We start from the raw sequence: 13519 nt of genomic DNA on the forward strand, positions 1-13519 counted from the left end.
CAAAAAAAAGCAAAACAAAGAGAAAAGATTCTGAGGAGCAACAGAAAAGCCATAAACAAACCACTGGTCTGTGCTGGAACTTACCACCCTTCCCCCAGTCTCCAGGACTCAGGAACTCCCTACAGCTGAAAAGGTTCTTTTTGAGGGAGTCAGGCGCCTCTGGGAGTGTGATTTCTGACTCCTGATGGCCTGTTTCCATGCAGCGATGCAGTGCCCGCCTCACAGCCACTATGAGCTGTGCTCCATGGGTTGCCCAATGTCCTGCGGTGACCTGCCGGTGCCAGGGGGCTGCGGCCAGGACTGCCACGAGGCTTGCGTGTGCGACGAGGGCTTCGTGCTGAGCGGCGACATCTGCGTGCCCCGTAACAACTGTGGCTGCGCCTACCAGGGCGCCTACTACCCGCTGGGCCAAACCTTCTACCCCGGCCCCGACTGCAGCTCCCTGTGCCACTGCCAGCAGGATGGCGTGGTGTCCTGCCAGGCCGCTGGCTGCGGCCCGCACGAGGCCTGCCGACCCAGCAACGGTACGCTGGGCTGCGTGTCAGTGGGGTCGGTCACCTGCGAGGCGTCGGGAGACCCCCACTACACCACCTTCGACGGCCGCCGCTTCGACTTCATGGGCGCCTGCCTGTACGTACTCGCTAGCACATGCAGGAGCCGGCCCGGCCTGCCCCAGGCCCCCAGCCTGCCCCAGTTCACAGTCCTGCAGGAAAACGTGCACTGGAACGGGGACCGCGTGAGCGTGACCAAGGCCATCACCGTGATAGTGGGGAACTACACCCTGCGGCTGGAACAGAATCTGTGGAAGGTCACGGTGAGCACCAGGGTCATGAGGCAGGGCCCCTCCAGTGAGGGGCAAGGCTTCAGGGTAATGGGCAGGGCCTCTGGTGCGAGGGGCGGGGCCATCAGAGCCAGGATCAGGGGCAGGCCCAAGTCCATGCCTGAACCAGTGGCAGGAGGGTGAGGCCTGATGTCCCGAGGAGCCAAGGTTGTCTTAGCTCAGAGGCATGGAGGTGGGAGGGAACCTTGGACCTGCACTGGTGGTGCATTGTCTCCCTGAGCCCGTTCCTTGACTAGCCCCTTTGGTCTCCCCCACCCTTCACTTCATCCTCCAGGCCTAGTGGGGTCTGGCACCACGTAATCCCCCGAGCACTGCAGGCAGTGAACCTCCTCCATAGCATAGCCTCAGGTGTGCTGCCCTGCAAAGAAGAAGGAACACAAGGTGATATTCTGCAGTCCTAGGGGCGCATATCATTTGGGGGCCACCACTCAAACACCAGAAGACCCTGTTATTGGGGCCGGAGTGATAGTAGAGCGGGTAGGTTGCTTCCCTAGCACATGCCCAGCCCGGTTTGTTCCCCATGTGATCCCCTGAGCACCACATATGGTCCCCTGAGCCGCACCAGGAGTGATCCCTGAGTGCAGAGCTAGGAGTTCTCCTGGAGCACCGCTGGATGTGGCCCCCCAAACATACAAAATAAAACAGAACCACTAAAAACCTTGTTATTACGCCATCTAACAAATATGAAAATTAAGGCTCTGTGAGGTGAGGTTCCCCACATGGTCAGCGTCAGGCAGGAGCTGGGCCTCGAGTCTGCGCGCTCCCAAGGCACCCTCTGAAGCTTGGCTTCTCCCTGCCCAGGTGAACGGCGTGGACATGAATCTGCCGGTGGTGCTGAACAACGGCGAAATCCGTGTCTCCCAGCACGGCTCAGACGTGGCGATCGAGACCAACTTCGGCCTGCGCGTGACCTACGACCTCAAGTACTATGTGCGGGTCACGGTCCCGGGCAGCTACTACCAACAGCTGTGCGGCTTGTGTGGAGACTACAACGGCGACCCCAAGGATGATTTCCAGAAGCCCGATGGCTCCCAGGCCAGCAACCCCAACGACTTCGGCAACTCCTGGGAGGAGAAGGTGCCTGGCTCGCCATGCCTGCCGGCGCCCCCCACCACCTGCCAGCCCGGTGGGGACTGCGGGGAAGGTGCGGTGTGCACGCCCGAGCAGCAGCAGCAGTTCCAGCAGGACGGTTTCTGCGGCTTCCTCACTAACCCCAACGGGCCACTGGCCGCCTGCCACTCGTTTATCGACCCTGAGGGTGCCCTGCAGGACTGCGTGTTCGACATGTGCGTGGGCAACGGGAACCAGAGCATCCTCTGCTCCACCATCCACGCCTATGTGAGTGCCTGCCAGGCCGCAGGGGGCCAGGTGAAGCCCTGGAGGAACGAGTCGTTCTGCCGTGAGTGAGGGACAGAGAAGGAGGGAAACGTGGGTGAGGGGTGGGGAGGGACCCAGCCCAAGAGCAGGGGAGGAGAGGGCAAAGGAGGAAAGGACACGCAATAAGGGCAGACCCCAGACCCTGCGCCCCCTCTGTCGCTCGGGGACTCACGTGGCCCTTCCCCTCTCTTTGCAGCCATGATCTGTCCCCCCAACAGCCACTACGAGATCTGTGCAGACACCTGCTCTCTGGGGTGCTCTGCACTCAGCGTACCCCCACATTGCCCCGACAGCTGTGCTGAGGGCTGCCAGTGTGACCCCGGCTTTCTCAACAGTGGCAACGCCTGCGTGCCCGAACAGGACTGTGGCTGCTTCCACAATGGCATCTACTATGAGGTGAGAGAGAGGGCTGGGCCCAGGATGGGGCTCTGATTTGAAGCTGGAACCTAGGAACCAGGGAAAACTGGGAGGGGCGAGGAAGCTGGTGGGGAGGGGGTGGGCAGAGGCAGAGCAGGGGCCACGGCTCCGAGGCTGGGCTGAGGAAAACACACGGGCGTGCAGTCGTTGAGAATCAGAGGGGCGCGGTGTGGGATTCAGATCATCAAGGGCCTTCAGTGGGGGTGGATTGAAAGGGACACCGGGTGGGAGAAGAGATGCGGGGAAAGGGGACCCAGAAAGAGGGTGCCGCAAGGGCAGACGCCTTGAAGTGCCTCTGGGAGTGAGTGGGGTGATGGAGATGCAGACACCGGCAGAGGCCTCCTCACCTTCTCAGCCATCCCGGAGCCATCCACAGAGTCCCCTGGGTGCCTCCCCCCTGTCTTCCATGCTCCCCAGCCCCTGCAGGTGGGAAGGGCTTTCTCACTCACCCCCAGGCTCTGCTACCCCAAACCCTCCCTTCCTCCCACATTTTGGTTCTGGATCCCAAGCCAGTTGTATCTCTGACACATCTGCTCCTCTGTGTTATCTTCGCTGTCTTTCCCTCAGCTTCCAATGCGCCCTTTCCCTTGGCTGGGGTGTGCACCACCCCTAGATTGGTCTGCCTCAAAGGAGTGGGTGCTCTGGGCAGCAGGACCCTCTAGCATAGTTCTCCAACACACAGTAGTGACAGGGGCCAAGACACAGATGGAATTCCCTCTGTGCTGGACACACACACACACACATTCTCTAAACCTTGTTATTTTCTCACCTTTAAATAACCTGGGCTTGAACTGCCTGGATCTACATAGAAACGGATGTTCAAAAACAAATACCTAAGTGGAGTGTGTTTAAGTCTTTATTCTCACCCTTACAGTTTTACAGTTAGTATTATCCCAATTTGTAAGAATGCAGTGTCTAGAGGCTAGAGTTATAGTATAATAGGTATGGCGTTTACCTTGTATGCAACCAATTTGAGATTGATCCCTGGCAGTCCATATAGTCCTCCAAGCTCACCAGGAGTGATCCCTGAGTGCACAGCAAGAAATAAGTCCAGAGCACCACCAGGTGTGGCCCCAAAACCAAAATAATAATAATAATAAATTAAAAATAAAATAGACAAAGTAAAAAATAAGGACCTGAGGGCATAGGATAGGGGATAAAGTACTGGCCTTGCATATCACCAGCCCTGATTCATTCCCAGAATGCAGATGCTTTCCTGAACACAAAATATACAGAAAATGGGGTTAGGGAGACAATACACATGCTTTGCTGGCACAGAAACTCAGTTTTGTTTCTGGCATCACCCAGCCCCCTGGAAATTGCTGGGAATAAGCGTGGCCATGTCCCGCTCAGCAGGGCCAGAATGATTTCATATATTCCATATCTTCGAGCCCCAGCATTGAACCATCAGCCCAGCTGGCCAGGAATTCCTAAGACTGGCTTCCTCTGCCACTATGCATAAAACTGGGGGAGAACCCCCAAAATTATCAAGTATGTGTTAATCAGCTTTATGCTATCAACAGGGATTCTGGTAACAGCAGGCTATTAGAAGTCAAGTTTGGGGGAGTCGAAAGCTAGTCATAGATTTAGTCTGCACAGGGAGGTAACTGGAGCGATACCACAGCAGGTAGGGTAATTGCCTTGCACATGGCCAACCCAAGTTTGATTCCTTTCCCCCTCTCAGAGAGCCTGGCAAGCTACCAAGTGTATCTCGCCCACACGGCAAAGCCTTGCAAGCTACCTGCGATGTATTATATCTATATGCCAAACATAGTAACAGCAAGTCTCACAATGTTACTGGGCCCGCTCTAGCAAATCAATGTAGAATGGAAGGACAGTGACAGTGACAGGGAGGGGGCATTGGTGCCCCTCCCTCATGCTGTTGAACACTCAGTCCTATCTGGGTCTCATAGGTGTGTGTATGTATGTGTGTGTTGCATACAGATATAAAATTTATTTTTTTTTCTTTTTGGATCACACCTGGTGATGCACAGGGGTTACTCCGGGCTCTGCACTCAGGAATTACTCCTGGCAGTGCTTGGGGGACCATATGGGATGCTGGGAAACAAACTGGGTCGGCCCTTGCAAGAAAAACGCCCTACCCGCTGTGCTATTGCTCCAGCCTCAGATGTAAACATTTTGTGACAAAAAACTTCCAACACCCAGAAGCTGTGGGTATAGTGCAATAAGTGTCCCTGGGCACATCCTTTGGCTTTAAAAATCATCACCACTTTCCCAAACCCTTCCCTCTCTCCATGCCCCTCTCTTCAGCCTGAATGACTTCAGCCTTTCCATTTCATGTTTTCTCCGTTTGACCCACTGTGCTGCCCTTTCACGGGTGGGCATGATCATAATCTGAAGCTTTCAGAGGAGGGCTCCGAGTGTAGAGAATTAAGCCATTCTGTGGCTTGGATGGGACGCAGATGGCTGTGGGCCCCAGCACTGTGCTCAGCTCCCGGCTTCCTCTTTCTCCTGGGGCACTTGCCTGGTGGATATGCTGCAGTGAACGAAAGGGCGAGAGAACGAACGAATTGGACCCCAAGGCCATGCTGTGTCTTACATTCCCAGGCAGGGAGTCACCCTGCTGAAAGCTTGTCTGCCCTGGAAGCTCAGAGAGGTCAAAATCAGTCCTCAGCCTGACATTGGTGCGCTCTGTGCCCACAGCCAAACACGACTGTGCTCCTGAACAACTGCCGGCTGCGGTGTGTGTGCCACGGTGCCAAAGCCATGGTGTGCCGCAGCCACACCTGCCTCCCGCATGAAGTGTGCGAGCCTTCAGGAGGTGTCCTGAGCTGCATCAGCAAAGGTGCAGTGCCCTGGGCCTGGCAGGGGCGGGGCCTGGAGGATCTGGGCGGGGCCCGGAAGGATCTGGGTGGAGCCTGAATCAGGGCAAGTGGGGCACTGATCTGGCAGCTGAACAAGGGTGCTACTGCCTGGTACTGGAGGCTAGAGCGATGATACAACAGATATCATTGCCTTGACCAGGGTTTAATCTCCGGCATCCCAAATGGTCCCTTGAGCACCTCCAGGAATGATTCCTGTTTGCAGTCAGGAGTAACCCTTGAGCATGCCTGGTGTGGCCAGAAAAAAACAAGACAAAAGAGTGCAGATGTTAACCCTGCTGGTGGGGTGACCAGGATCTTTGCTTGTGGTAGGCATGGGTGGTCTCAGATCCTCAAGGCTAAGGACCCCCAGGCAGAGGGGGTAGGTGGTATTCCAGAGTCAGAGGAGCCTCCAAATTTGAAGGCAGAGACCTGGGGCCAGGTCAGACACCCTCAGCCTGGAGCAGAGACAGGGAGAGCTTTCTGTCTGAAGGACCAAAGGTAAGTATAGACACTGGAACGATAGGGAGATGGCTCAGTGCGCTGGAGCTCAGGCTTTGCAGGTAGTAGGTCCAGTTACATCCCAGCACCACACGGTCTCCCCCCCGCCCTCCCCAGGCACAGAGCTGGGAGCAGCCTCTGAGCACTGCAAGAACCTTGCAGACTTGGGACTTCAGCGTGGATGTAGAGGTTAGGGTATTTCCCTTGCATGCAGCCAAGCCCGGTTTGAATCCTTGGCACACATGGTACCCTGAGCACCACCAGGAGTGGTTCCTGAGCAGAGAGCCAAGGGTAAACCCAGAACACTGACAAATGTGACTCAAAAAACAAACAAACAAACAAAAAAGAAATAAGGAAGACAGAGAAGGGGGGAAGAGAGAAAGAAAGAGAGAGAGAGATCAGGCTAAATAAACAATCTAGGTCAGCTCTCCTGGGAAATGTAAGCAACCCATGGACACGAAAGTGAGGAATTTGGGCTCATTTAGTAAAGTGGGTAGTACCGTTAAGTGGTATCACAGACCCATGTGAGTACCGGCTCTCGGTCTCTCAACCACAGCCCAGGGTCTGGACCGCAGGGAGCAGGAGCTGAGGTGAACCACAATGTCTGGAAATTGGGGATCAGACCTGGAATCTGGTCTCACCTCCAGGGGGCGCTCTGAGCCAGCCTCCTCCTGCAGGTCATGGGGTGCCGCCGCCCTTCACTGGGCAGCCCCTCACAGGCTCTCTCCTTTGCTCCCAGACCCGTGCCACGGTGTTACTTGCAGACCCCAAGAGAAGTGCGAGGAGAAAGACGGCCAGGGCGTGTGTGTGCCCAACTACCAGGCCGTGTGCTTGGTCTGGGGAGACCCCCACTACCAGTCCTTCGATGGCCGGAACTTCAACTTCCAGGGTACCTGCGACTACGTGCTGGCCACCACTGAGTGTCCGACAGGCAATGCCACAGGCCTGACCCCCTTCACCATCACCACCAAGAATGAGAACCGCGGCAACCCCGCTGTGTCCTACGTGAAGCAGGTCACTGTGAGCACGCTCGGCGTCAACATCTCCATCCACAAAAAAGAGAAGGGCCATGTCCGGGTAGGTCTGGCTGGAGGGGTCCTGCAGCCCTCCTCCTGGCTCCCAACTCCCAGAAGGGCAGGAGAGGCTGTATTGGGCACAGCGATGGCAGCCCCAGGCTTTTTAGCTCCTCCTCAGTCAAAATGTCAGCAAAAGGGGCCAGAGAGATAGCACAGCTGGTAGGGAATTGTCTTGCATGCAACTGATCCTGGTGCGATCCCCGGCACCCCCATATGGTCCCCTGAGCCCACCAGGAGTGATCCTGGAGCACAGAGCCAGGAGCAATCCCTGAGCACCACCAGGTGTGAGCCCAAAACAAAGTCAGCAATGCCAACAATGAAGACAGTAAGAACACACACACACACACACACACACACACACACACACACACACACTTGCAGGTCCAATTGGCCCAGCCCTTTGCTCAGGACCAAATCAGAGAACTTCTGGTCCCGGCCAGGTTAGAAACCAGGTTTGAATCCAGGCTCCCCTCATGAGCTGAGACACGCTGGGGCCTCAGTTTTCCTTATTTCAGAAGGGGGATTAGAGCAGCTTCTGCCTCTCAGGGAGACTGTGGCCTGCACGGAGACTCAGTAGACGTTCCCACCTGCAGCATAATTCAGGGAGATGGAGGGAGAAGGGGAGTGAGAAAGATACAGAGGAGAGAGAGAGAGAGAGAGAGAGAGAGAGAGAGAGAGAGAGAGAGAGAGAGAGAGAGCAGAAAGAGACAAAGAGCAATCCAGAACGAGAGATCTAGGGCGTGGAGAGTGGGGAGGGTAGGGCACTTGCCTTGAGTACATCCACGTTCTATCTGTGGCATTCCCAAGCTCAGGAGTGAACCCTGAGCATAGATAGAGCCAGAGGTAAGCCCTGAGCACTACTGAGTGTGGTTCAAAAACCAACAGCAAACGAGAACGAGAGAGCTGGAGGGGAAGAGAGACAACAGAGAGGTTAGAGAGAGAGTTGGAAGGCACCGAGGGTCCTCCAGAAGCCAGGCTGAGGTTCCATTGTCTGAGCCTGTTGCCGAGCAGCTGTCTGAGTTGTTTGTTGAGCGACTGTGTGAGCACAGCAACAGCCTGCCGGGGTAGGGAGAGGGGTGGGAGGAGCTCTGGGCTCTGGCCACCCCTCTCAAGTGACCCTCTGCCTCCCTTCCCCGCTTCCCCAGGTGAACCAAGTGCTCACAGCTCTGCCAGTCTCCGAGGCCGGCGGGCGCATTACCGTGACCCAGGGACCTGGCAAGGCCGTGCTGGTCACCAACTTCGGGCTGCAGGTCACCTACGATTGGAATGCGCGGGTGGAGGTGACGCTGCCCAGCAGCTACTCTGACGCCGTGTGCGGGCTCTGCGGGAACATGGACCGCAACGTCAGCAATGACCGAGTCTTCCCCAACGGCACCCTGGCTCCCTCGAACACCGCATGGGGTGGCAGCTGGAGAGTCCCCGACTCGGACCCCTTCTGCTGGGACGAGTGTCAGGGCTCCTGCCCGTCCTGCTCCGAGGACCAGCTGGAGCAGTTCAGCGGCCCTGGCTTCTGCGGGCCCCTGGCCTCTGGCTCCGGAGGCCCCTTCGCCGCCTGCCATGCCCACGTGCCTCCCGAGAGCTACTTCAAGGGCTGTGTCATAGACGTGTGCTTCGGTGGTGGATCCCAGGACATACTCTGCCAGGCACTGGCGGCCTATGCTGCCGCCTGCCAGGCCGCGGGGGTAGTCATCGAGGACTGGAGGACGCAGCTTGGCTGTGGTGAGTGTTGGGGAACACCGGGGAACTGGGGGGTCCTGTCTAGTTAGTTTTACTCCAGTCCTTCTGGGACTTTTTGTTGTTGTTTTGGGGCCACACCTGGTGATGTTCAGGGGTTACTCCCGGCTCTGCGCTCCTGGTGGTGCTCAGGGAACTATATGGGATGCCGGGGATCAAATCCAGGTTGGCCACTGCAAGACAAGTGCCCTCCTGCTGTACCATCACTCCAGTATCCCCACTTCTTAATCTCTCTCTCTCTCTCTCTCTCTCTCTCCCCCCCCCCAGAAATGCCCTGCCCCCAGAACAGCCACTACGAGCTCTGCGGCAACCCCTGCCCGGCCAGTTGCCCCTCTCCTCTCCCGCCCCCCGAGCCCGCTCAGTGCGAGGGCCCCTGTGCTGAGGGCTGCCAGTGTGACGAAGGCTTCGTGCTGAGCGCCGGCCAGTGCGTGTCCCTGGACAGTGGCTGCGGCTGCTGGGTCAATGGCACTTACCACGAGGCTGGCAGTGAGTTCTGGGCCGACAGCACCTGCTCCCAGCGCTGCCGCTGCGGCCCCGGAAACAGCTCCGTGGTCTGCTCGCCCGCCAGCTGTGGGCAGGGTGAAGAATGCGGCCTGCTTCCATCTGGCCAGCTCGGCTGCCGCCCAACCAGCACAGCCGAGTGTAAGGCCTGGGGCGACCCCCACTACCTCACTCTGGATGGGCACCGATACAACTTCCAAGGCGCCTGTGAGTACCTGCTGAGCGCGCCCTGCCATGGGCTGCCCCATGGCCTGGAGAACTTCACCGTCACCGTCGCCAACGAGCACCGCGGCAGCCAGGCAGTGAGCTACACCCGCAGCGCCAGCCTCTACATCTATAATCACAACCTGACGGTCAGCTCCCGCTGGCCCCGCCAGCTGCAGGTGAGAGTTCCGTGAGGTCTCTGGCCTGCCACTCACCTCCCCCAGGCGGCAAGGGCTCTGTGCCGGCCCTGAGCTAGGACAGTTTAGAGCAGGGACCTCCCGGAGTCCTTGTTTATTCTTTCCTGAAATAGGCTCTAAAGACTTTGGTGCAGGAACTGGATGAACGAGGAACTGGATTTGAGCACCAGCCTGGCAGGGTTCTCTGAGCATGGAGCGAGGAGTGACCCCAAAGCCCCCCAATACAAAAGGCTGGGGCTGGGAGCCACAGCACAGCGGGTAGGATGCTTGTCTTGCATGAAGCTGGCCCGGGTTTGATCCCTGGCATCCCAGAGGGTCCCCCGAGCCTGTCAGGAGGAACCCCTGAGTGCAGACCCAGGAGTAAGCCCTCTGCATCGTTGGGTGTGCCCCCTCCAAGAAATAATAGCACTGCACTATAGCACTTATCCTCCTGTTGTTCATGGATTTGCTGAAGAGGGCACCAGTAACATCTCCATTGTGAGACTAGTTACTGTTTTTGGCATATCAAACACGCCAACGGGGAGCTTGCCAGGCTCTGCTGTGCAGGCAGGATACTCTCAGTAGCTGTCCGCGCTCTTCGAGAGGGAAAGAGGAACCAAACCTGTGTGGGCCCCATGCAATAGGCTACCCGCTGTGCTATCGCCCCATAAAATGAATAAATATAATAGTAAATAAAATAAATAACTTATGGTCAGGAAGATAGCGTAGAGGATCAGGAACTTGCCTTGCACACAGCTGACCCCCGTTCCATCCTCAGAACCGTGTATGATCCTCCCTCCCAGTACTACCAGGAGTGATCCCTGAGCACAATGGTTAAAAAAATGAAATGTGCCTAAGAATGAAGGCCACCAGGGGCTGGAGAGAGTACAGGGGTTAAGGTGCTTGTCTCGCATGCTGCCAGCTCCACACCTTGGTGTTCCCCTGAGCACCGTCAGGAGCCAGGTGTTGCCCCAAAACCAAAATAAATAAAAAATTCGAAGAAAAGTACCTGCTGGGTCCAGAACAATAGTACAATGAGTAAAGCAGTTGCTTGTACACGGACAGCCCAGGTTTGAGCCCCAGCTCTTTATATGGTTTCCTGTGCCCCGCCAGGAGTAATCTCTGAGGACAGAACCTGAGCACGGCCGACCGGGTGTGGCCCAAATCAACATATTCTTGTCTTAATTTTTCAAAATTAATAAGTTGCTGCCTCAAGGGGCCGGGACAATAGTACAGCAGGTAGGGCGTTTGCCTTGCATGCGGTCTATCAGGCTTCAATCCCTGGCATCGCATAGGGCCCCCCAAACACCACCAGGAGTAATTCCTGAGTGCAGAGCCAGGTGTAACCTCTGAGCATCGCCGGATGCGACACAAAAAGTGAAACAAAAAAAAAAAGGTCGCTGCTTCAGAGGGCAAGTGAGAGCCAGCAGCAGCTTCTCTGTATCATCGTTATTATGATGATTATTACCCACCATCCTCCCACTATGGTCACAGGGCCGAGGGCCTCTGCTCAGAATTCCACCCCAGGGACTCAAACCTGTGTCCATGCCCCGCCCGCAGGTGGATGGTGTGCTGGTGGCACTGCCCTTCCAGCTGGACTCGCGCCTGCATGCATACCTGAGCGGCAGGGACGTGGTGGTGAAGGCTGCCAATGGGATCTCAATGGCCTACGACGGCAAGAGTGACCTGCGCCTGCGTGTGCCCGCAGCATACCAGGGCATCCTCTGTGGCCTGTGTGGGAACTACAACCAGAATGCAACGGACGACCCGCAGGCAGTGGGCAAGAATCCTGGCCAGTGGCAGGTGGGCGGCACCGAAGACTGTGACAAGTGCGTGCCCGGGCCGTGCCCGCCACAGTGCACGCCCGAACAGCAGGCACAGTTTGCTGGACCCGACGCCTGTGGTATCATCTCAGCCCCCAACGGCCCGCTGGCACCCTGCCACCACCTCGTGCCACCTAACCAATTCTTTGAGGCCTGTTTGCTGGATGCTTGCCAGGCACAGAACAACCAGGAAGGGCTCTGTCAAGCAGTGGCCGCCTATGTGGCAGCCTGCCAGGCCGCTGGGGCCCAGATCGATGAGTGGAGACGTCCTGACTTCTGTCGTGAGTACTGACCCATGCTTGTGACCCCACCCACTTTAAGAACGCTAAGACTAGGTCCTTCTAGTGTGGCTTAAGGTCTGCAGTGCTCTCGTCCAAATAGCTCCTTTTGGGGCGGGAGAGAGTCCAACAGGGGCAAGCACTTGCCTTGCACGCAGCCACTTTGGCCAAGGCCCTGATTCAATCCCTGGCACCACATATGGTGCCCTGAGCAGTGCTAGTAGTGATTCCTGAATACTGAGCAGGTGTGGTCCAAAAGCAAAGTCAAAACAAAAAAAAGATAGTGGGGCCTAAACATAACAGTGGGTAGGTACTACTGGGTGGGGTCCACAAACAGGCAAAAACAGCACTTTGAGACTGGAGCGTGATAGTTCAGTGGGTAGGGCATTTGCATGCTGGGGTTTGATCCCCGGCATCCCATATGGTCCCCTGAGCACTGCCAACAGTAATTCTTGAGTGCAGACGTAATCCCTGAGCATTGCCAGGTGTGGCCCCCAAAACCAAAACATATAGCATCTGTCCAGCAAGAGAGCCCAATGGGCCGGAGCCATGCTTTGTACGCAGGAGGCCCAGGTTTCTCAGTTCCTGAAGGGCAACACTGGGAGGGATCTTTGAACACAGAACTGGGAGTAGCCCCCAAACACTGCTAGATGCACCCTCCCCTGCTCCCCACAAAAAAGAAAAGTTAGAACTTGGTCAGAGAGCTGGACTTACTAGAACAGAAATCACTGGGCAGGAGGGATAGCACAGCAGTCAGGATGCTTGTCTTGCATGCAGCCAACCTGGGTTTGACCCCTGGTACCCATATGATCCCTAGAACCCTGTCAGCCGTGATCCTGGAGCACAGAGCCAGGAAGAAGCCTTGCCAGCTGTGGCAGATAACAGAAAGAACTTGCACTAACTAAGATCTGCGTGTGAAATGTTCTCAGGCAGAGACCAGCCAGTTCACTAGCCTGGGGGGCTGGGGAAAGGTGGGGGGGGGTTCGTCTCCTCCCCTGGGTACCTCCCTGCCTCGTACGTGCCTCACTTGCTTCCCCTCTTGTCCTCGCCCCCTGCAGCCCTCCAGTGCCCAGCCAACAGCCACTACCAGCTCTGTGGGGACTCCTGCCCCATAAGCTGCCCAAGCCTGTCCACCCCGGAGGGCTGCGACTCAGCCTGCATCGAGGGCTGTGTGTGTGACCCAGGCTTCGTGCTCAGCGGGGACACCTGCGTGCCTGTGGGCCAGTGCGGCTGCCTCCATGAGGGCCGCTACTACCCGCTGGGTCAAACCTTCTACCCCGGCCCCGACTGCAGCTCCCTGTGCCACTGCCAGCAGGATGGCGTGGTGTCCTGCCAGGCTGCCGGCTGCGGCCCGCACGAGGCCTGCCGACCCAGCAACGGTACGCTGGGCTGCGTGTCAGTGGGGTCGGTCACCTGCGAGGCGTCGGGAGACCCCCACTACACCACCTTCGACGGCCGCCGCTTCAACTTCATGGGCGCCTGCCTGTACGTACTCGCTAGCACATGCAGGAGCCAGCCCGGCCTGCCCCAGGCCCCCAGCCTGCCCCAGTTCACAGTCCTGCAGGAAAACGTGCACTGGAACGGGGACCGCGTGAGCGTGACCAAGGCCATCACCGTGATAGTGGGGAACTACACCCTGCGGCTGGAACAGAATCTGTGGAAGGTCACGGTGAGCACCAGGGTCATGAGGCAGGGCCCCTCCAGTGAGGGGCAAGGCTTCAGGGTAATGGGCAGGGCCTCTGGTGCGAGGGGCGGGGCCATCAGAGCCA

The 13519-nt window shown here is 57.2% G+C and overlaps 1 protein-coding gene across 1 annotated transcript in view; it reads left to right on the forward strand.

Moving 5' to 3' along the window:
* FCGBP (Fc gamma binding protein) overlaps window positions 1-13519 on the forward strand; it is a 42617-nt gene that overhangs the window by 12195 nt on the left and 16903 nt on the right. Inside the window, exons 7-15 of the mRNA XM_056135642.1 lie at window positions 204-814; window positions 1643-2240; window positions 2415-2614; window positions 5300-5441; window positions 6698-7035; window positions 8180-8753; window positions 9036-9652; window positions 11210-11753; window positions 12809-13419. Coding sequence (XP_055991617.1) covers window positions 204-814; window positions 1643-2240; window positions 2415-2614; window positions 5300-5441; window positions 6698-7035; window positions 8180-8753; window positions 9036-9652; window positions 11210-11753; window positions 12809-13419 — 4235 coding nt within the window. The remainder of the gene's footprint in view (window positions 1-203; window positions 815-1642; window positions 2241-2414; window positions 2615-5299; window positions 5442-6697; window positions 7036-8179; window positions 8754-9035; window positions 9653-11209; window positions 11754-12808; window positions 13420-13519) is intronic.

Source organism: Sorex fumeus, unplaced genomic scaffold, assembly GCF_029834395.1.
Source record: "Sorex fumeus unplaced genomic scaffold, SorFum_2.1 ptg000122l, whole genome shotgun sequence".
NCBI classification, from domain to species: Eukaryota; Metazoa; Chordata; class Mammalia; order Eulipotyphla; family Soricidae; genus Sorex; species Sorex fumeus.